Source organism: Anarrhichthys ocellatus, unplaced genomic scaffold, assembly GCF_004355925.1.
Source record: "Anarrhichthys ocellatus isolate YVR2014 unplaced genomic scaffold, GSC_Weel_1.0 scaffold28, whole genome shotgun sequence".
In the NCBI taxonomy this organism is placed as follows: Eukaryota; Metazoa; Chordata; class Actinopteri; order Perciformes; family Anarhichadidae; genus Anarrhichthys; species Anarrhichthys ocellatus.
Genome location: NW_022280058.1, coordinates 3,063,595 through 3,085,450, shown reverse-complemented (window position 1 = coordinate 3,085,450; position 21,856 = coordinate 3,063,595). Strand labels below are relative to the sequence as shown.

Genomic DNA, 21,856 nt, shown 5'->3' with positions numbered 1-21,856 from the left:
GATGGAAAGTCAAAATTGATGGAGCAAGTAAAAAATGTGCACTTACTAAATCAAATGTATAGATTGAATAAATCAAGATTATGAGATAAATCAAAACTACAAGATATGAAGTCAAAATTGAGAGAAAGTAAATCAAATTTAAATAATCAAGTAAATTAAATTACTATGCTATTTTTATTCTAATCTATAATAACATTTCTAATTCTAGATTTTTACACAACAGACCTCTTCACATTTACATCTAATGTACAAGGGAAGCATGTAACATCATCTACTGACCTGCACTATTTATGTACAGTATATTATTGGACACTACCGCTGTACAGTGTGCATTTAATACATAAGATACTTTAGATTCTAGTCTTTTGGGATTTATTCTCACCATTCGTTTTTTCAATTGGCTGCTGTAAACGCTGCAAATTGAATTCAAAATAATGAGATACGGAGTCGAACATTTTGACTTGCAAACACATCATTTTGATTTAGTTTGTCAAGGATGTTTTTGACTTTTGTTTATTCCCAAAGAGTATTTAGTTCACATCATGAGCCTCCTCCCCGGTTGGTCTCCCACAGCTAGAGGGAGACTGTGCTTTCTTGTGGGACGCCTTGGCTGCTCGGAGGACCGTCTTTGCAGACATGTCCTTGTTTGTGCGTTTTAATCAGCGATTGGAAAATAACAGGTAGCCCTGTCTGTTCGCCTCTCGCACCCATATACACCCAGGAGGGGAGAGAGAGGGGGGCGAAACAAAACCCCCACAATAAACCCTCATTGACGCTGCTGGTTGGCGTGGTTTTTTTTCTTCTTTTTTCTTTGGGGCGGCCGACAGAACAGACAACAGCGGTACAACAGCCGGGTTTCAATCGCAACGTGTTTGTTACTGAGTGTCACCCGCAGTCGGGCTGTGTGTTTCTATGAGACAGGCTGATTTAATGGGGCTGCCGTCAGCCCGTCTCGCCGCCTCTGGACAGCTGATCGCCGCGATTCACGCTTGAATTGAGACCCATCAGAGACTACATTGTGGATATGGAATGGTGCATGCCGCTGGGCCAAGTTTTCAGCCTCTGAAAAACACCGGAATCATGGACAGTCATCCGCTGTGAGTGCAACAACAATCACCGTGTGTGTGTGTGTGTGTGTGTGTGTGTGTGCTGACGTTTCCCAGTGGCTGCTTTGACTGATGGTGCCGCATTGAGAGCGACAGCGGCCAGCCGGTGTGGCTGCTCACTGACCGGGGAGGACCGGGTCACTGAGAGCCGGGGACTGATACCCCGTCCGCATCAGGCTGAGGGGGGAGAGGGGTTGTCTGTGGTTGTGTTATAATCCGATGATTTGTTGGGATTACGGAGGTGTTTTTGTTTATGGCAGAGAGGATGTGTGTCAACTGCTGGGTGGTCGTGTGTGTGTGTGTGTGGGTGTGTTTGTGACAGAAAACAAAGGCCACGTGATTTTGCCATGAGCAGCATGATTATATGTAGGCCATATGTGTGTTGAACATAGCCTACATTCACAGTTTTGAGGTACTTGTACTTTACTTTAGTAATTGCAATGTCTTTCTCTTTTATACTTCTACTCCACTACATTTCAGAAATGAGATTGAAATTGTACACACAAAATATATGATAAGTTTATAGAAAACACAATACCATCAGTAGCTTCCAACCTTTTTCTCAAAATTCATTTTAGATTAAGAGGGAGTACAAATCAGTGTAACGTTGTCCTTTTTTATTTCCTCTCCCATTAATCATCTCATGACCCCTCAGATTTATCTTGTGACCCTTTAGAGGCCCCCAACCCCTAGGTTTGGAACCACTGGACTGATCTAGCTAAAGTAGTTAAACTCCAATTTGACCAGCTACAACAGTAAATGCAACTTAATGCATCAGTATTAACAATTTAATAATGTAATACACAATAATATATCATTCATGAGGGTAATTGTTTTGCAGAAAGTGTACTTTGATACTTTACTAGAATACATTTGACTGATAAATCGTCTTCAACTCTAGTAGGATTTTGAATGAGGGACTTTTACTTGTAATCGAGTGTTTTTACATAAATGTATTGGTACTTTTACTGAAGTAAAATATCTGAATACTTCTTCCATTCAGCAGAGCTGAATATTAGATGTTTGTGTATTTGTAGTTGGATGTCCTTCAGATGTGCAGCATCTATAAATTCACACTCACCGGCCACTTTATTAGGTTGAGGCTGGTTTATCATCCGGGCCCCCAGGAGCCAGGTGATTTAATTAATTGCAAATTTGTTAGGGAGGTAATGCACAAAATCAATGATGACCAGCGTGTATTATTAGCTATTGTTGTGGCCCTGTCTTGCAAAAGGCAAAACTTCATCAGAAGACTTTATTAATTAGTTTACATGGAGCATATTCTTAAATAAAGTGGTGGTTTTGATCAAATCACCTCAAACCAACTGACTCACATAAAAGCTGGTGCCGGTTAGTATTATTCCAGCAGAGGAGTACTTGTTGGATCTTTACTTCATGGTAACTTGGAAGCTAAAGGGTATATAAACACTGCTCAGAGGGTTTGAGGTGGGTGGTAGCGCCAGTTTATTAGGTCCTGGACAAAACTAGTGCAGGTTAATACAACAGATCGGCCATAAAACTGTTCGGTTTTAGTCTGAACTGTTTTACAGAGGTGTTGATTCAACAGTGTTTTTGGAGGATGCAGTCTTGTTCTGCACCTCAATAGGAGGTACATGGAATTGAATTCGTGGCACTCACGGCATTGGGAAAATGACAGCTACACTATCTCTCTCAACAATCAATTGCTCAACTACTCAGATACGTAACCAACACATTCTCATTCCAACTCGTCACATACTGACGATTTGTCAGACCCCTTGACGTCACTTTCTAAAGAAAACATCAGGTGGTCTTAACACGAAAACAACATTACAGAAGTACACAAACCTCACTAATGTAACTTCAAAATAACCGACACCGGCGTCCTGGTCGAAAGTCCAGTATTTGTTTGACCCATCCTCACCTGTTGGGGTTTTTTCGATCTTCAAACTGCGTCGTCAGCCTCCCGGAGCATTTTCTCTGAGCGTCTTATAATGACGTGGATGGTGCGTCTCATGGGGATGCTAAAGGGTGCCTTTTGCGTCACTATCAGACGCTGTTGGGCGTGACAAAGCCTCGATATTCGGTGCCCCGGGAATGAGAGCGGGCTGAAATAACATGCGTAACGGTTTTCATGTGTCTGTTGTAGAAAATATTGTATTCTGGTGGAAGCAGAGCAACATCCCAAAACCACATGGCTAGAAACTTCTAGAGGTAAATTTGGGTGAATCGACACTTTAACTGTGAAGTAACCAAATCACAGCTGCAGATCGTCCTACAGTGCTGACTCATTGTAGGTTTCATGCCAGAGCACCATTTGTCACATAATGATCAGTCATACCCCTGGTGACCTCTGTTTCTTTTTCTCCATGTGTTGTTTGTGTTTGGTATTATTGTAATGATTTATACGCATTCTTCCCTTAAAGACATGAAGTGAACTGAATACAATTCAATGCTTTATTTTACTCGTGCACCTGCAGATTGAGCACTTTATAGCCTCTAATGCTGCTAAGAGACATTCAACCTGTTGTGATGCAAACCTAGTTAAAGTCCTGTTTGCAGTGTTTACATCATTTTAGGTCATAGTTGTGGAAAATACTTGTTTCTGATTGTCAGGTGTCAAGAACATCTCATACCTATATCTCAAACATATTTATTCACCTCTTATGGTTGTGAATGAGATACTGTGAGCACTGCAAAAATAAAAATCCATTCACCTCTATTGCATTGAAATGGAGGCAGAAATCTCAGAAACAAATCTCTTAAAACTTGGAAGAATAAAACCAAAACTATCTACAAGGCGTGATATTTTTTTGTAATTTGGGTGAAACAACACTTCAAAATAATTTTTCAAAGTTAATATAGGCATATTAAACTGAGGGCACCGACAGCAACAGTATGTGTTAATTGATAACAGTTAAACCAACTCTTTTTGGTAAAACAAACTTCAGAGACGGATGACGATTTGAACACAGCGTCTGATTTTTCTTGTTTTAAGTGGACATCGTATATAAAAGGTAACACGTTCTAAAATGTCCTGCTATAAAAAAACAACAGCTATATATACATATATCGGGACAACTCGTTATAAAAAAGCATGCTACCGTCTGATATCTGCCCTCAGTAATGTTGTGCATCCGTGCCGTCCCTCTCAGATGCACCAGAATTTGTCCACACGCTCTGGACAAAGAAGATGGCGTCGAGAGACAAGGTCCTGTCACGCTCAACCCTCGGCACATGAGGAAGGCATTCAAAGTCATGAACGAGCTGCGCAGGTGATGCGCACTCTTCTCTTTCCAGTTCTCTATTGTCCTCTTGGGTGCACCCGTTTCAACTTTTCATAATTGTAATCTCTCCCTTGTCCGTCTCCTAAATGCCCACACAGCCAGAGCTTGCTGTGCGACGTGACCATAGTGGCGGAGGATGTAGAGATCGCTGCTCACAGGGTGGTTCTGGCTGCTGGGAGCCCATACTTCCATGCTATGTTCACAGGTGAGGACTCGCTGCCATTCGTGCTGCTGGACATCTGGCAGGATCTTGTTTCACCCTGTGTTTCAGTTTTGTTTTTTTTTGTTTTTTGTTTGCCATGTCCTCTCCGGTAATGGATGTCTACCGACAGGTGAGATGGCAGAGAGCCGGGCGAAGCGAGTGAGGATAAAGGAGATGGACGGTTGGACTCTGGGCCTGCTGGTCGACTACATCTACACAGCAGAGATACAAGTCACAGAGGATAACGTGCAGGTAAACACCACACTGACACAGACACACACTGTCTTTGGTCGAAGACAGCCCTAGAAAACAGTGACTTGCACCAACAGGAGTAAACAAAATACCCATCCAGTGAAGTGATCACAAACTTCTGAAATGTCCCACCTTTCTGATCGCTTTATCAACTGAAACTGCCTTTTTTTCCAAAAACTTTCAGATTAATCCCTAACTGTTAACTCCTGTCCTGAAGACCTGTTTCAACAGAAAGTAATGAAATATTAGTACTATTTCAGTAAACAAAAATGTACTAGATTTTGCGTAGATTACAAGCATCTATTTGTTTCACTTGATCATATGTTGAGCACCTTAGCTAATCTTTTAAACTCCTGCCTTGCTTTCAGGGAAATTCACTCTTTTTGGAAAGTTTAAAAAACGAAACTAAAAGGAGCTCAGGCGTTCTTGCTGCTGTAATTTACAGTTCAGTTTGGAAACTCAGACCGTGTACTGTAAATCTACTCGTATGCATTTGATCAGACAAGTCTCAACAAGCTGGTCATTTTGAGTGTCTGAACCTGTAATCATCTGATGTAAAGATGGTGTCTCAACACACCAGACCAGCCTGTCAACCCTTTAATTTAATTCATCTGCATTGTAGTATACCCATCTTTATGCAGGATGTTCTGTGTGTGTGTGTGTGTTTGACAGGCATTGCTGCCTGCAGCCGGCCTGCTCCAGTTGAACGAGGTGAAAAAGGCTTGTTGTGAGTTCTTGAGCTCTCAGCTTCATCCATCCAACTGTCTGGGGATACGAGCTTTCGCTGACCTACACGCCTGCTCTCAGCTCCTCACACAGGCCAACAGCTACGCAGGTTTGTGTGTGCAAATCTCTACTTGTTTTGTGTGTGTGTGTGTGTGAACGGCTCTTATTGCTCCACTAAAATGGGTTAGTGTGTATCCTGGAGGATGTGGGACGGTGGATGAGACGGAATGAGAACAGGTTTAATTAATGACTATGTTAAGAGTAGAAAAAAAAAAAAAAGATGTGTTCATCTGCAGGGTAGTTATTTTCATTCCGTGCTTTTGCTGACAGAGCAACATTTCGCCGAGGTGGTTGGGAGTGAAGAGTTCCTCAATTTGGGTATGGAGCAAGTGTCCAGCCTGATCGCCAGCGACAAGCTCACCATCCCCACAGAGGAGAAGGTATACACACATTCACTCTGCTCAATATACGCAGGTAGGACAGCACAACCAAACGGTTGTACCCGATGTGCTTCACGTGTCTCTGTCTACCTCACTGTGCAGGTGTTTGAAGCGGTGATAGCTTGGGTCAACCACGATAAAGACGTCCGGCAGGAACACTTGGCTCACCTGATGGAACACGTTCGCCTGCCACTGCTCTCCAGAGAATACCTGGTGCAGGTATGAGCGGCCGCATCTGTATGCTTCTTGTTTGTGCTCTTGAACTGACTGTGACTGCTGATCTGTCACTTTGCATCTGACTAGTTCAGCTGTGGTTTTTAGAACAAGATCAGCTGAAGTGGACTTTTGTTTCCACCGTTGTTCACATTTCCACACTGTTGTAGAATTAATCGTTACGAGTGAATGCGATAATTATGGAGATTCTCACACGTGTCAGGGGCCTGATCACTTGCAACAGTGAAAATGAATTCATTGAAACATGTTGCAAATGGGACCGTTGATTGTCTCTAGTGTTAAGTAACATTAATCTAAATATTCATGTCAAATGTACATCATATTGTAGCACATTTGCCCCTTTGTTTCCTTTATTTACAATCTATCTACAGTATCAATAATCCGTTAAATATACAGAATAAACAATGGAAGTCTGAAAATACACGTACATGATTTCTTTTCTTTCTGCTACATTTCTGGCAAACTGACCACACGTCCTCCCTTGTGGCGGTGGATTAATTAACAACTGGTCATTTGTTGGTCAGATAATCAGTTTCTGTCATGAAAAATGTCTTTAGGAGGAAGTGACACCTTTTAATTTGAATAACTAGACTCTTGAAGTTGGACACTTGCTGATAGTGTTGCCTTCAAAAGAACATGCATAGTAAAATAATTTCAATCAGGAGAGACTTCGGGCATTGGACCCCATGGTGACGCAGTATAGTAAAAGGGGGTAGTGATGCTGTGGTTAGATCAAGAATATTCCCCCTGGAGTCTAGACACTGGTGGTGGTGATGAAGGGAGTTGCTGAAGATCCAGTGATGGGATGAGTAGCAGGACTGGGCACTGGATATGATGAAGACTGGAGGTGAATGGGGTGGAGGAGGGTTGCGTCAGTTCCTTCTGCAATGACAACTGATGGCAGAAGAGAGGAGAGCAGTTTTTAAGTGTGATTGGCTTTGGGCAACCGTGGCAGAATCAGCCCACAATCAGCTGACAGAGTAGAAGCCGCAGAGACAGAGGGAAGGATAGATTTGTGAGCGTAAAGAGAGTCTTCCGCTAAGCTTCATTGATATTTTAGAAATGATTAAAATGATCGTAGCTGTATGAATCTGTCTTTACACTGAACCATATGACCTTTAACCAGGTCTGCAGCAGGTTGAAGTTAAGCTTCAGATACAGTGGACTCTACGGTAGTTAACCAGGTTCAGACTAAACCTCAGGTGCAGTTTACACTGCTGCGTCGGAGGACAAAGCAATGAGGTTTAAATGATCATGTGACTTTGACACAGACACCACAGGTTTCATCCTGAACATTGGACCACAGCTAAGGTGATGACAGAGCAACAGTGTGTTGTCAGTAACATACAGCCAGGCAATGTGTTGCTACGTATCCAGTTGTCCAACTTGTTTTTTTCTGCTGCTTTTGAAACAGGGGTGTTTTTCCAATACTGCTACTTATTTAATACTACTTCAAACGCTTGCCGTTCTTTATGTAGTGTAGTGTAGAAACTATCATTGGTTGAGTATGCTGTAATTATTATGTTTTGGCTCTGTTTTTAATGAGTTGATCTTTGATTAGCAGCTGCTGTGTCACAACATGCTGCAGCGTTTTTGTTAATCCAGTTGGCTGACTGACTCCTCTCTGACTGTTTCGGTTGCGTTAGCGGGTGGAGGAGGAGTCTCTGATTAAGAACAGCAGTGCGTGTAAAGACTACCTCATTGAGGCCATGAAGTACCACCTGCTGCCAGCTGACCAGAGAGCTCTGATGAAAACTGCACGCACACGCATGAGGACTCCAGCCTGCTGTCCTAAGGTATTCACACACCCTCTGCTACTCTTAGCTAATAAGAAAACAACAACAGTTGTCGTACACTTCGTCACGTAATGGCTCTGCTGTTCCTGTTCTGTGTAGGTGATGGTTGTGGTCGGAGGCCAGGCTCCCAAGGCCATCCGCAGTGTTGAATGTTATGACTTTGAGGAGCAGCGATGGTACCAGGTGGCCGAACTCCCGACCAGGAGGTGCAGAGCAGGTATAGAACACATCAATGGCAACAACATGAACAGCATCACAGTTAAAGAGCTGGATCCTCTGAAGAACGTGGTTCCATCAGAGCACCTGAACGCCACTGTAAACCGTCACCTACGCCCCAAGTAACCAAACTGATGTTGCATTCAGGTGGTCCTCATCATCTTGTAAATATTAAATTAATAAAATCAGCAGGACTTTGCCCTCTAACTGCCGATAAAATGTAAATACTGCTGGTAAACTGGACAGGTTGCACAATACATTACCGGTGTTTTTAGCAAATAGTGTACAAGGTTAATATTTAATATACTGTATCTGAATAACTTCAATAAATCTGTGATTAATAACATAGTTTACTGGTAAGAACTGCAGTGTTGAGGCCTTCTGGTGGGTCTAAAAACACAGATGTATCGTGCAACCTGTCCAGTTTACCAGCATCGGTCTAGTTCAAGAGACATATTTTCCAGCGATTGATGAAGACATGAACACAAATACCTCGTACGCCGTGGTCATGCTTCCAGATTTTATGAGTAAACAAGGTTCACCCGAACACAGTTTTACCAAATTCACCACCACACTGAGGGTTACAAAGAATATATTTCCTCCAAATTCAGGTAAAAGAAGACTGTGTTTCTCTGTATGAAAAAGAGGAGGCTTGGTCGATCCATTATGACGTATTCAGTTTAGAAGTACAGACACAGCTGCAGACTGTGGATCTTGGTTATATTGGCACTGAAATTCAATCCATTTGCGATCAAAATCCATATTCTTAGGCATTCTTGTTTGGCTTCAGTATTGTGCATATTTAAAAGTGATCTGGGCGAACAGCATCGCTCGTTCATCATAACCCCTGTTGGCATGTTTCCGCCTCTCTTCTACCACATATGCCCAAAGGTCGGACACACTGTGATGACGCACGGAGGAAAACAAGTTTGTTTGTTGTTACAAGGTTGTAACAGCAACACAAATGCATTGAAATTCACACTGAAGTGTCCAGTGTGGATGGACTTGTGTTTTAAGTGCCATCTTCAAAAAAAAAAAGACTTCATCTTCAAGGGGAAATTTACAAAATATAGTGTGACCTCGACCCAACGTAATCCAAATGCGATTTTTGTGCCTGATTTTGCAATTGCAGTATTATATTAGTGGGAATGATAATTTTGACATCATTATTCTCATTTTCTTTGAAAAACATATTAGAATGATTATGTTGGGATTTTTTGCAGGGATCTTCACCAAACAAAATAGTTTTCTAAAGTCTGTAGATTATGACGTGGAGGCCAGGACATCTCTGCAGCACAATTCAAAATGGTATTTTGACCCATATTTCGCCTTCAATAAACATTGCGCCTCCTGCAAATTGCATTCGGCCATATTGCAATATTGATGAAACTTTGATTAATTGTGCAGCCAGACCGCACTTCGTGACATTCCCACTCTTGAGTTTGCGTCAACATTCAGCCTCACTGCACCAGGCTGTTTGTGTGTGAGTGTGTTTTTTTTCTATATATTTGTGTTTTTTACCTGAGTATTTCCTGTGTTCTTGCCTTTTAGGTGTGGTGTACGTGGGTGGGTGTGTGTATGCAGTTGGTGGTTTCAACGGTTCTTTACGTGTCCGAACGGTCGACTGTTACGACCCGATGATGGACCGATGGACGAGCGTCAGCAGCATGCAAGACCGTCGCTCAACGCTCGGGGCTGCTGTGCTCAACGGACTCCTGTACGCTGTGGGGGGCTTTGACGGCAGCACAGGTACAGCTGTGTGACTGTGACATTAAAACGCTTTTTTAGATTACAGTGCCAGTGAGAGAGTTTGAGTTCAAGACATTAAATCCCTACAGGCTTTTGCTTTGTGTAACAACAGGAAGTTATATAATATGCGATTGTGTGTGTGTGTGTGTGTGTGTGTGTGTGTGTGTGTGTGTTTGCAGGTTTGTCGACAATCGAAGCGTACAACGCGAAGACAGACGAGTGGTTCCATGTGTTACCCATGAGTACCCGACGAAGCAGTGTAGGAGTGGGTGTTGTCAATGGTGAATACAACTCCCAGTTCAGTTTTACAGTCAGTATTTAGGAATAGATCAAAATAATAGAAACGCTTTATAAACCATGCAATAGTCCTGCAACTAATGCATTTATTTGCAAACACATGACTTGTTTTTATTTTGAGACAACCCGAGGTCATCAACTAAGAATCATCAAACAATGAAGGACACTTAATCTAGCAAGCATACTTTATTTATATAGTTTACAGAGGTGCTTCACAAGAAGAAGGAAATGGGAAAGATGAAAAAGTACATTACCAACAAATTAAAAGTTAATACTGAAAATACAATATCAAAAAAAGTATTGATAAATTGCATCAAAACTTTTCAAAATGTTAAGGTTTACAAACTTTTATTTCCTGCAAGGCTACCATAATGTATTTTAATGTGTTTCTAATCTTCGAAGTTATGAATTGCGTGTGTTTCCTCTGTCTTTTTTTAGGGATCCTGTATGCAGTTGGAGGCTATGATGGTGCGACCAGACAATGTCTGAGTACAGTAGAATCTTACAACCCTAAAAGCAACGCGTGGAGCTACATCGCAGAGATGGGCACAAGACGCAGTGGAGCAGGTCTGTGCGTGTGCGTGTGCGTGTGCGTGTGCGTGTGCGTGTGTGTGTCTCACAGATTTATCCATAAAGACAAAAAGACAAGATCATTGTTACTCAGTGATGGAAATTCATGATATGACAGAAATGGTGACCAGATCTTGTGTCCGGTGTCTTCCCTCAGGTGTAGGTGTGTTAAAAGGTTTACTGTATGCTGTGGGGGGTCACGATGGTCCACTGGTGAGGAAGAGCTGTGAAGTTTATGACCCGGCCTCTAACAGCTGGCGGCAGGTAGCTGACATGAACATGTGTCGACGCAACGCAGGTAATGCAGACAGTCTGTCCAGCAGAGATCCTCAGGTGTGAGATGTTAGCCGTATATTAATCTTAATTTTTTGTGTGTGTGTGTTTTCAGGTGTGTGTGCTGTAAACAATGTACTGTATGTGGTGGGAGGAGACGACGGCAGCTGCAATTTGGCCTCTGTCGAGTTCTACAATCCAAACTCGGACAAGTGGACACTACTGCCGACCTGCATGAGCACAGGACGCAGTTATGCAGGTGTGTAGAGAAACACATGTAAACATAATGCTGAAATTGTATTCTCACTTAAAATGTTGTATCCAAACTGCCATGAGAGGTAACTTTTGAAAAAGGTTGAAGTTTGGGCCACGGCTCAGTATTATTATTTTTTTTATCAACCTTTATGAGAAATATATCAAAATCATAACAAAATCCATAATTGTTTAATGTTTTATATATATATGTTGTTATATATTTACCTGTACTTCATTTTCAACACTTTGACTTTTCATATCAATTGCATCTCTACATATCTGTTAAAATGCCATTTTTATGCATTATGATTTTGGGTTGTCCGTCCTTCCCATTCTTGTGAACACAATACCTCGGGAAGGCCTGGAGGGAATTTGTTCAAATTTGGCACAAAAATGGATGAACTGATAAGGATTTGGCGGTCAAAGGTTACTGTTACCTCACAAATCATGTGTTTGGCCATAACTCAAGAATTTGTATCCTAATTATAAAAATTTCACACAAATTGTCTAATAAGATAAAAATGATGAAGTGATAGAAAGTATTACAACTATTCCTACTTTTAACAGTAGTATCAACATTACCTATAGTGGAGACAAAAGCCCTTTGTTTTTATTTCCTTTCATTGTTTCACGTTTATACTTAACATTTACAACGTTTGCTATGTATGAAAATGATACCACATGTGGCGATAGCGACGCACACGTCTTACTTGTAGTTTTTGACCAACAGGTGTGACTGTGATTGACAAACCCTTATGACTGCTCTTGACACTTGCCACTGATTTGAAGCAGAGCGTATTCTCCTGCTGAATACTGATCTTGGATCTGTCTATGATGCCGATGCTTGGATGATGTTGAGCAGCATTGGCACAGGCACTGACGAAGATGAAGAAAAATGACAAGATTGTTGTTGACGATGATGATGAAGATTTTTTGCACTTACCTGAAAGGGGGAGCTGTAACAAACGGAGGGGGAATCGAACCCGTGTTTTAATCCCCTCCTGGAAGGACTGCCGCTGGCGACTGGACAAACCAGTTTGAAGCACTACTGCAGTGTCATTGAAACGCTACTGATATGAAGCTACTTTAACTACAAAGCTACTTTAACATTAGTAATGTTAACATGAACCGGCTCTGAGAGAGACCACTGATCCAATCTATGGGAGAGGAAGGCAGAGAAGGACCCTTTGGGACTGAAATCTTTGTTTCTCCTTTGTTTTTATCGTGGAAATGCGTGTGTGTGTGTGTGTGTGTGTGTGTGTGTGTGCGTGTGCGTGTGCGCGCGCGCTTGCATTTAAAGGTGCTCCTTTGCTTGCACATGTGAGCATGTGTGTTTGTGTGCATCTGAGTCTCTGTGTGGTGACGCCTGGTCCGACGCCGCATGAACGCACTCTGTCTGACCTCTGACCTTTTACAGTGTTGCAGTGTGGCTGTTCAAGAGTGCCTGAATGTCAAACTACGCCCCTCTTCTCCCCCTTTGTTATGCCTCGAGTACTGTTACTGGACAGAGCGCAGCTGTTCCGGGATACATTTGAGAACTGACTCCAGATCGGTGATGATGTGTCGGTTGCGCCAGCCCGCATGAACTCAGAACAGCAACGTGAGAAGCATTTGCAGAAAATGAACATTTTCTTCTTTTAAAAAAAAAAAGAAGCAGACTTTAACTGGAACACCTCCCTTCTGGGGAAGGAGAGGAGTTATTCATGTTGCCAAAAAGAGTGATAGAAGCTGTTTTGAGATCAAAAACAGCTGGATGTATCAGTGCTTTACTGTCACCCCGGCAGCCATCTTTGTTGCGGTTGTAACCACGAATGACAACAACAGCCTGAACTCACTGCATGGTCCTGAAACTCGAACCTCCTATCCTTCAACGGTTCCCTCTTCCTTCTTCGGTGTAGCAACCCTATTAACTACTGCACACCCTGACGTACTATGAATGTGCCAATTTTAATATGTCTCTTCATTTCTGTCTCTCTTTACTACTTTACTAATCTGTTCTCTCTTTCTGGAAAGTGACCAAACCTACTCTTGATTTTCTGTTCCTCTATCTCTTCCCTCTCGTCCTATATTGAAAACAAATAATGCTATTATAGTAACTGGTATCGCTGTTTTCTTGTCAGTGTATTGAGGAATGTCATGTAGGCTAATGACTTTGAAAATGTTTCATTACTTGTTTTATATTATCATTAATAAATATGCTTCTTGTATTTCAAGCTGTGAAATGACATAATCTGTTTTTAAAACTTTGCCAAATCAGTAAAACGTTGAAATGGAATACGCTGTGTGTGATATTTTGATAACAATACGGCGATTTATTTGTTCAAATATCACATGTCAACATTAGTGTCGTGTAAAGCTGCCGTTATTTTCCTGCTCACTTTCACCCTCTTCTTCACTTTTCTCCCATTTTGCATTTATTCAGTTAAAGTTCTTGTTATTGTGCCAGTAATTTAGACAACATTCAATACTTTGGCTTTTTTTTGTTAAATCTAAAAAAAACATTTTGCGTTGGTGGAGAATAATAGGTACATTTACACAAGTACTGTACATAAGTACAATAATTAATTTACCATTGTAGGCCACTTTATATTTCTACTTCACTAGATTTATTTGACAGCTAATAGTTACTTTGCAGATTGAGATTTCACATACGTACACTCACTGTATGATTATCTTAGAGAATAATTAAGCTACAGTATATAAAGTAGTTAAAATGATCTCTTAATAAAATGCTGCTCAATGCATCAGTAATAATGATATAATATGTAGTGGTATATCACTGATAGCTACTGTTCTTCTGCATACAGATTATCTATACTTTTAAATCTTAAAAGTACATTGTGCAGATAGTACTTCCATACCTTTACATAAGCAATATTTTGAATGTAGGATTTTTTATTTTTGTAATGCAGTTTTCTTTCAGTGTGGTACTGCTACAGTAGCCTACTGTACTGAACTTTTAATTAAGGATTTGCATACTTGTTCCACCCACGGGGGTTTTGTAGAGTGAAAAAGTATTCAGGTATGATATCAGCCTCAGTCCTGAAAAAATGTAATTGATACTCAGCTGTCATAATTACATGTTGAATATGACAAGAATTGAAATACAACGATGCACGTTGTGTGATTAAATGTAGATACACTTACGGAAAAAACAGTATGAACAGGAAATATAATTTAATTTTAGAAAAAATAAATACTTCAGTGGTGCTTAGATTGAATATAATGATATATCTTAAACTTTATACCACAGTGTATTTGTCTAAAAGTCTCCACCACTTTACCAAAGTTGACATTGGACTCCTAAACTCTATTAATGTAAATTTAAGACGGAAGACATTCATGTATGACTCAAAGTTCTCCGGACCATCCCACCTCTTCAGTCAACACGGCAGAGGTTATGAAAAGCCGAGCTCGCCTCTGATTGGCTGTCGCTCTAGAAACATTCAGTCTCACTATCATCGCTCCATCCCGCGGACCAATCAGCGAAGCTGCTCGCCCCCTCGACGTCAGTCTCCTCTCCTTTCGGCCAATCAGATTGTTCGATGTGACTGTACTTCACCCGGCCACCCGCTTCTGTGCAGGTAGACGGGACGTTCGGCTGAAAGGTGAGAGAACCGTTGTTGTTCGCTGCGAATGATATGTTTACATGTTTATTAGCAGCGATTGCTAAAGTACATCTGTCCTTTATGTATTTGAGTGAAGAATTGAGGCAGATGTTGTGACATCTAAAGAACAACATGTCGGCCTGTTTTGTAATCTGAAACACACAGTTGCGCTGACTGAATGCTTCTGTGCCGAATTTATTGTTCTGGCATAGTGTATCACCATTGTTTTTGCTTTAAAGCAATACAATAATATAGCATTTCTTTAGTTGTGTGTATTTCTATGGAGTAATACCTTTTATTTTCTACAGTGGTGGAGGATTACATTTACTCATATACTTTTATGGTTCTTGTACTTATTCCTGAAGTATTTACATGTCGTATAACTTTTACGTCTACTCTCCTACATTTCTACTTTTTCATTGATACATTTATACAACTATTGTTACTAGTTAATTTGCATTCACATTGTACGTACGTAACCTATTGTCTTTTCATACAATGTGATACATGATTATAGATTATCCAACTAGCTAGTAAACTAAATGCAGTTTGCTGATGATTATTGTAATTTTTACAACTGTATAAGGCCCAGAGGAGTTGAGATGTGGAAGGAATTATTACATGGCCTATACTATGTATAGCATACCATATCGTCTTCATTTTTGGTGTAATTCTGATTGGTACACATTTTAAATTATATTAAAATAAACTGTATCGATGGATTTCTATAAATTCTGTAGTGTTTGTTTATATTTGTGTTTTAGAAGTATTATTATCTATATAATGAATAGAAATAATTTTTTTAATGTGGTAACAACTAAAATATCTCAGTTAAAAACTGAACAAGTGCAGCAAAATAAAGCTCCTGATCTTTTGGTGAATTTACAATTGGCAAACATTGTAAATTGTGCATCAAAGTGAGTTGGATTGGAGTGTAAAAGTTAATTGTTTTATAATAATTGTTTTAAATTCAGTCATATTATGGCAATTATGTTCCTTTGACATTTTTCATTATTTCTTGTTTTTCTTTTACGGTTCCTCTGCTGTATTTATTATAATTCTATACGTCCCGTCTGAGAGTTGTACATGTAACCAAGTGTTCCTGTTTTTTAGCCTTTTTCTCCACACCTGCACTCACCCTGCGTTGTCCATCATGGAGGTGAACGGCACGGCAGACATCTTGAGCTCTGCTTACCTGGCGGCAGAGTACTTGGATGCAGCTTTGCCAGAAAACCCTTTCCAGCCCTCCATGAAACAGGCCTGGGGCTACATGCTGGACAACTACACCAAGTTCCAGATTGCCACCTGGGGGTCACTCATCGTCCACGAGTTCATCTACTTCCTGTTCTGCCTTCCTGGTTTCCTCTTCCAGTTCATGCCCTTCATGCAGAAATACAAGATCCAACAGGTTGGTTTGGTTGTTAAGATTTTTTTTCAGTATCTAAGATGACATTCCTGTTAAAAGACCTTCTATGTGTGTGTGTGTGTGCAGGACAAGCCAGAGACCTGGGAGAAACAGTGGACATGTTTCAAGATGCTGCTGTTCAACCATTTCTGTATCCAGCTGCCGTTGATCTGTGGGACTTACTACTTCACTGAATTCTTCAACATCCCTTATGACTGGGACTCCATTCCACGCTGGTCAGTTGCAGTACAATTAATCACACCTGAACACATCATATTCAAACCAACCTAGATACTTGAACAACTGCTCCACAAGCCCATTTGCAAATGTCAACAACAGGGTGTGGACGCTTCATAGACTCAGCAATTAATCAATCAATCTTGTGAAAGGCTTATCACAAGGGTAAATTCTTTTTTGGTCTCAAAAAGGTATAAGGTCTCTTCTTAAAAAAAAAATAATCCAAGGCACACTGTAGGGTTTCTGAAAATTCAAATTATGTTGAAATGATTACATATTTAGTATTATTTTTTCTATTTTTCTTTATTTGATGATGCATCACTTCCTACCTTTGGACCAATAGTCTTGCACATTTATAGAAATCCACCCTCCCACTCTACAGATTAGTGTAACACAATAAACGCTACTGCTGACTGTGACCCTGATGAAGACCCGTGTTGGTCATTTTAAATACATTTTGCCATTTAGAATAATGGCATTTTAATTTTGCACAAACCCTATAGTGTGTTTTGTATTATTTTTTTGAACTTTCAATTTAACGTTTTTGAGAGCATAAAATAATTCAACCCATGCAATAAGTTCTTCTCAAGATTAATCAGGCACACATAGACTCAGCAATATTATTGTTTATTATTTATATGTGTTTTTTTAGCATGGTAGTAAGTTAAATGTTAAATTCATGCGTGTTTTTCTAACTATAATGATGGTAGAAAGTGAAGCTCTACATAGCCGTGAATTTAATGACACAGAGCTCTCCTGCAATAATCATTTCGGAATAGGTCCTAAAAGGTCTATTATGAGTTACCCTACACATGTTCCCCATGATGCCGTCATCAATCTGCTTTAGAATAAAAAATACATGCATGTGAATCTACTTTACATGAACAATAAACAAAAGAACATTTTTGATTTTCCACCAAAGAAAAGTAGACAATTTAACTTTTTTATTTTTCTTGCCCATGCAGAATACTTTGTGGGACGATAAAGATTTTTTTCTAGAAATGGCTTTTTGTTACATTTGCTGCCACTTATCTGAGGGCCTCCAGTGGAATCCATCAGTCACATCTGTTATTTGAGATAACTCGGTGAGCTTGTCCTGTCTCCTCTCGTCTTCTCCTCCAGGCCGTACGTCCTTGCTCAGTGCTTCGGCTGTGCCGTTGTTGAAGACACCTGGCACTACTTCCTCCATCGCCTGCTGCATCACCGCAGGATCTACAAATACATCCACAAAGTCCACCATGAGTTCACCGTGAGTAAAACACACACAAGCGATAAGATGAATAAACACGAACACAAAACTGTTTACGGAAGAGATACTTATTAATGATGCTGTAGCTCTCACAAGTGGAAAGGTGACCACGCACACACAAACGTTCTCATCACAGTGTCTCCGCTGTCCTGCAGGCTCCATTCGGCATGCAGGCAGAATACGCTCATCCTGCTGAGACTCTCATCCTGGGAGCTGGTTTCTTCATCGGCATCATGCTCTTCTGTAACCACGTCTTCTTCCTGTGGGCCTGGGTGTCCTTCCGCCTGCTGGAGACCATCGATGTCCACAGGTTGGACGCATTTTCTGCGTAATTTTGTCTTCTGCTGGCCTCTCTGCATGAGTGCTTTGTTAGGATGTTTATTAAATCATATTTTTTGAGTGTATTGGAGAAACAGCAGCAGTTACGTCACTGATTATCATCGATAACTCTGTCGGTAATAATGAGGTCGACCACTAGATGGCCACAGAGGGCACCAGATGTTACTATCGTATTATCAGGTCACACAGAACTCCAATTCACATTTATATGTTGCTATTATTCTTGAGCTAAATGTATGCTATGCCTACATTTGTACTGAAGACTTATATGCAGAAATGTCTCAGAAGACACCAGACCGAAGGCATAAACAACAACACAAATTCACAATGTCAAACTCATTGTTTTATACTTTTTATTTAGCCTTTTCCCAGTATGTCTCTCTGTGCTTTTATTACTTTTTTGGCTTAACATTTATTTGCTATAATTTAATTTTAAATCAAGCCAAAATAAAAAAAAAACTACCAAATTTAATTTATTGCAAATAAATTCAATTTAAAATATCTAATTAAATTTGATTTATATTTTCACTCTGGCCTATGCATTTTCCTGATTTATATATTTTCTTAAATTACTTTGCAACTTGCTTTTAGAAAAAAAAACTAAATATTTTATTTATTATTATTTTATGCTAAATAACCTGCTGATTCTAAATGATCACATTCTTTGTTAGCAATTTCCATCATTAGAATAGAATAGAATAATCATTTAATCACAGATTAAGTATGCAACATACATAACGCAACAACAAAAAACGAGAGAGAGGTAAAGGAAAAGGATTTAGAAAAAGAAAATATTGAAGAATAAACAAACAATTCCTCAATTTTTCCGCACTGCCTCAACACCATTTCATTTTGTTATTTAGCTTTTCTTGCCTTTTTTTAAAAATAAAACAATGCTTGTGACAAAAGTCAGACTGCCAACAATGCAGCAGTATTTAATAAAGGAGGACAAAGTCACCAATTATTATTGTTTGTGGAAACATATGCAGTGCAATAAAAACATTTAGTCAACAATTAGTCATCTCTTGATATCCAACCACAAGGCAGCAACACAAAGACCAAAAGAAATGCATCATATCTTCAGTACCACCACTAGAAGAACATCATTTTTTGATCATTTCGAGTGCCTCATCTTAAAAGCATTTGTCTTGTGAACGAAAATGTTGACTCCTAATATCCGAGACAGAACGAACACTGGTGGTTTTCTTTGAATGACAGACTCTTTTTTGTGTGTCTTCAGTGGTTACGACATCCCTCTGAACCCGCTCCACCTCATCCCGTTCTACGGCGGCACACGTTTCCATGACTTCCACCACATGAACTTCGTCGGGAACTACTCCTCCACCTTCACCTGGTGGGACAAGCTGCTGAAGACGGACAACCAGTACAACAAGTACATGCAGAAACAGGGAGACAAGAAGGAGCAGTAAACCCCTCTGTGCCTCTGTTCTTACACTGGCCTGTTTTGTCAGGAGCAGGTTAAAGGCAGCGACTTGGACAGACACACAAACAGAGCTGGTTTTCCACACACACACACACACACACACTAAAAGTGTACTGATTCTGAATCAGACTGAGTGTTGACTTCAGTGTGTCTTCTGTGCCTTTAGTAGTTTTTGTCTGCTTCTGTCAACAGCTGCTGGCTGATTAAAAACCGTCAACATCCTCATTTTGATTTGTCACTTTGCTTGGTCATTGGATGAAAAAAAGAAGTTTGTACCACATGACTTTCTTGTGAAATGCACTGTATACCTCTGAATGTCTGAGCACTTTGGCGCTTCCTCTTGAGTTAAACCGAGTCAGAGTGTAACATGGTGTTACAGCTGCTGTTCAGTCGGAACTGTCTGGGCTCAAGTCAGGCATGTTTGATGCAAATCCGTGAAAACATTTTGATGGAAAGGGGTTGACTCATGGGGCACTTCCTGGTTGTTCAAGCCTGTTTTGTTTAAAACTGTACAAATAAATAAATACTGTCTTGACTTTTACAAAAACAATCCTTGAATATGTTTTGGTTTTCTGTTTTTATCATAAATATATTAACTACTTCGAACAGGAGGTTGATTGTGTTTGAATTTGATCCACGTTTATCAGCGGGAGACACCCCAAAAACACAGATTTTCATGCACTGGTCAATTTGGAGATTTTTGGGCTATTTTGCTACATTACATTTCAGAAAACTTGTAATACAAGAACAAATAATTGTCTTAATTTGAGTAATCTACTGGGGAAGTTTCAAGGTGACATCTATTAGTACATGTTTTACCCTATTCACCTGTAGTGTCTTGCAGAACAGAGGTGTTTGTTCATAATTCATCCATAGCCTGATTTATAGAACATTGTATTCCTGAAGACATTGATTTTGTTTTCTGACAATATTTTTTGATGTATGGAGTGATACAAAAATATATCCCAAATTATCTCTGTTAAAACCTTTGACTCTTATATGTCAACAACATGAAACAATCATTTTTAACCTGTCTTTATCAGATTTCCGTACCGGAAATGTATGCAAATTAGCACATATTTGATAAGATAATGCCTCAATTGAAGTAATTCAAAAAACAATTGCCTTAGTGTAAGTAATGAACTGGGGGAGTTTCATGATGATATCTCTTTAGTTATTTGTATTACTATTTTTTCCATATTCACCTGTAGCGTCTCCCTTTTAAAAAAATATATTGACACATTTCTACACAGGACTCGGTGACTGTTTAGGCTCAGACTTTTCTGAGATTAACATCACAGATCTGCATCTTCTCTGCAGACTCTTTTGTAGACGAAGTGTCGGTTGATGGAGGAGGTGGGTGATACTGTAGGTTCCCTTCATCTCGGCTCTGCTGCACTGTGGACACACCCCTACTTCTGCGTCAAGTCAGCCAGCAGCAGCAGCTACCAAACAGGAAGTGAGGCACTTTTATACACTGAGGACCAAACCTTAGTTAATAGACATAAGAGTAAGTTAATGGACAACATGGTCCCACACACACTGAAACACTTTTTTTCTTATAAATCAGTCAAATGAATGATTTTGTTATATATTAGGCACAATGTTGTATGATTGGTTTTCCACCAGCAGAATTGATTTTGGGATTAATTTTTCTCGAGCTGTTTTTACTTTGGGGCTCTTTAATAGAAATACACAAAATACTGTTTGAGGTTACAAGAGGGTTTGAACTGAAAATGACTTGTGTTATAGTTGAATCTGTTGATTATTAACACTTTTGTAGGATATATAACTGCGATAACAAACTAAAAAGCAATCCAAATAGATAAATACGAAATAGCCTCACGGAAACAGAAAGTGTTGAATATTAAATAAGCAACTAAAACTCTAATGAAATAAATACACATGTGTGCAATGTGATCATGGCATAGTGAATAAGACTGTTTGTTTAAAAGTAATTGTTAAATTGTTATTTCTTCCTTCTTTTTTTACAATAACAGAACTTATTTTGCATTTCAACCATTTTTATTTTAAAATGTTTTGAAAAGTTTGCTGCATTTGTTCATGATATACATTCCCCCCCCCCCCCCCCAGTCAGTCATTCATGATGAACAGAGCAGATTGTGTGTTTCACTGTTGCTGTAATTAAATGTTATTGTGACAGAAGCAGGAAGAAATAACATAGTAATAAT

The 21,856-nt window shown here is 39.9% G+C and overlaps 2 protein-coding genes across 2 annotated transcripts; both read left to right on the top strand.

The window, feature by feature from the left end:
* Positions 1-625: 625 nt before the first annotated feature.
* klhl2 (kelch-like family member 2) lies at positions 626-14,365 on the top strand. The gene is made up of 15 exons (XM_031863351.1): positions 626-1,097; positions 4,241-4,360; positions 4,471-4,577; positions 4,705-4,826; positions 5,499-5,661; positions 5,883-5,992; positions 6,095-6,211; positions 7,873-8,022; positions 8,122-8,239; positions 9,790-9,987; positions 10,167-10,268; positions 10,723-10,851; positions 11,012-11,152; positions 11,243-11,386; positions 12,113-14,365. Exons 1-15 carry the CDS (start codon positions 1,030-1,032, stop codon positions 12,139-12,141), a joined length of 1,818 nt encoding a protein of 605 aa, XP_031719211.1. The 5' UTR covers positions 626-1,029; the 3' UTR covers positions 12,142-14,365.
* A 552-nt stretch (positions 14,366-14,917) lies between these two features.
* msmo1 (methylsterol monooxygenase 1) lies at positions 14,918-20,211 on the top strand. The gene is made up of 6 exons (XM_031863320.1): positions 14,918-14,990; positions 16,104-16,398; positions 16,483-16,631; positions 17,755-17,881; positions 18,037-18,191; positions 19,461-20,211. The coding sequence occupies exons 2-6, from the start codon at positions 16,144-16,146 to the stop codon at positions 19,648-19,650; spliced, it is 876 nt and encodes a 291-aa protein (XP_031719180.1). The 5' UTR covers positions 14,918-14,990; positions 16,104-16,143; the 3' UTR covers positions 19,651-20,211.
* The last annotated feature ends 1,645 nt before the right edge of the window (positions 20,212-21,856 follow it).

Coding starts and splice junctions, on each gene's coding strand:
- msmo1 (XM_031863320.1), top strand. CDS start 16,144: ATGGAGGTGAACGGCACGGCAGACATCTTGAGCTCTGCTTACCTGGCG. Junction 16,399..16,482: donor AGAAATACAAGATCCAACAG/GTTGGTTTGGTT, acceptor GTGTGTGTGCAG/GACAAGCCAGAGACCTGGGA. Junction 16,632..17,754: donor TGGGACTCCATTCCACGCTG/GTCAGTTGCAGT, acceptor CTTCTCCTCCAG/GCCGTACGTCCTTGCTCAGT.
- klhl2 (XM_031863351.1), top strand. CDS start 1,030: ATGGTGCATGCCGCTGGGCCAAGTTTTCAGCCTCTGAAAAACACCGGA. Junction 5,662..5,882: donor ACAGGCCAACAGCTACGCAG/GTTTGTGTGTGC, acceptor TTTTGCTGACAG/AGCAACATTTCGCCGAGGTG. Junction 5,993..6,094: donor CCATCCCCACAGAGGAGAAG/GTATACACACAT, acceptor CTCACTGTGCAG/GTGTTTGAAGCGGTGATAGC.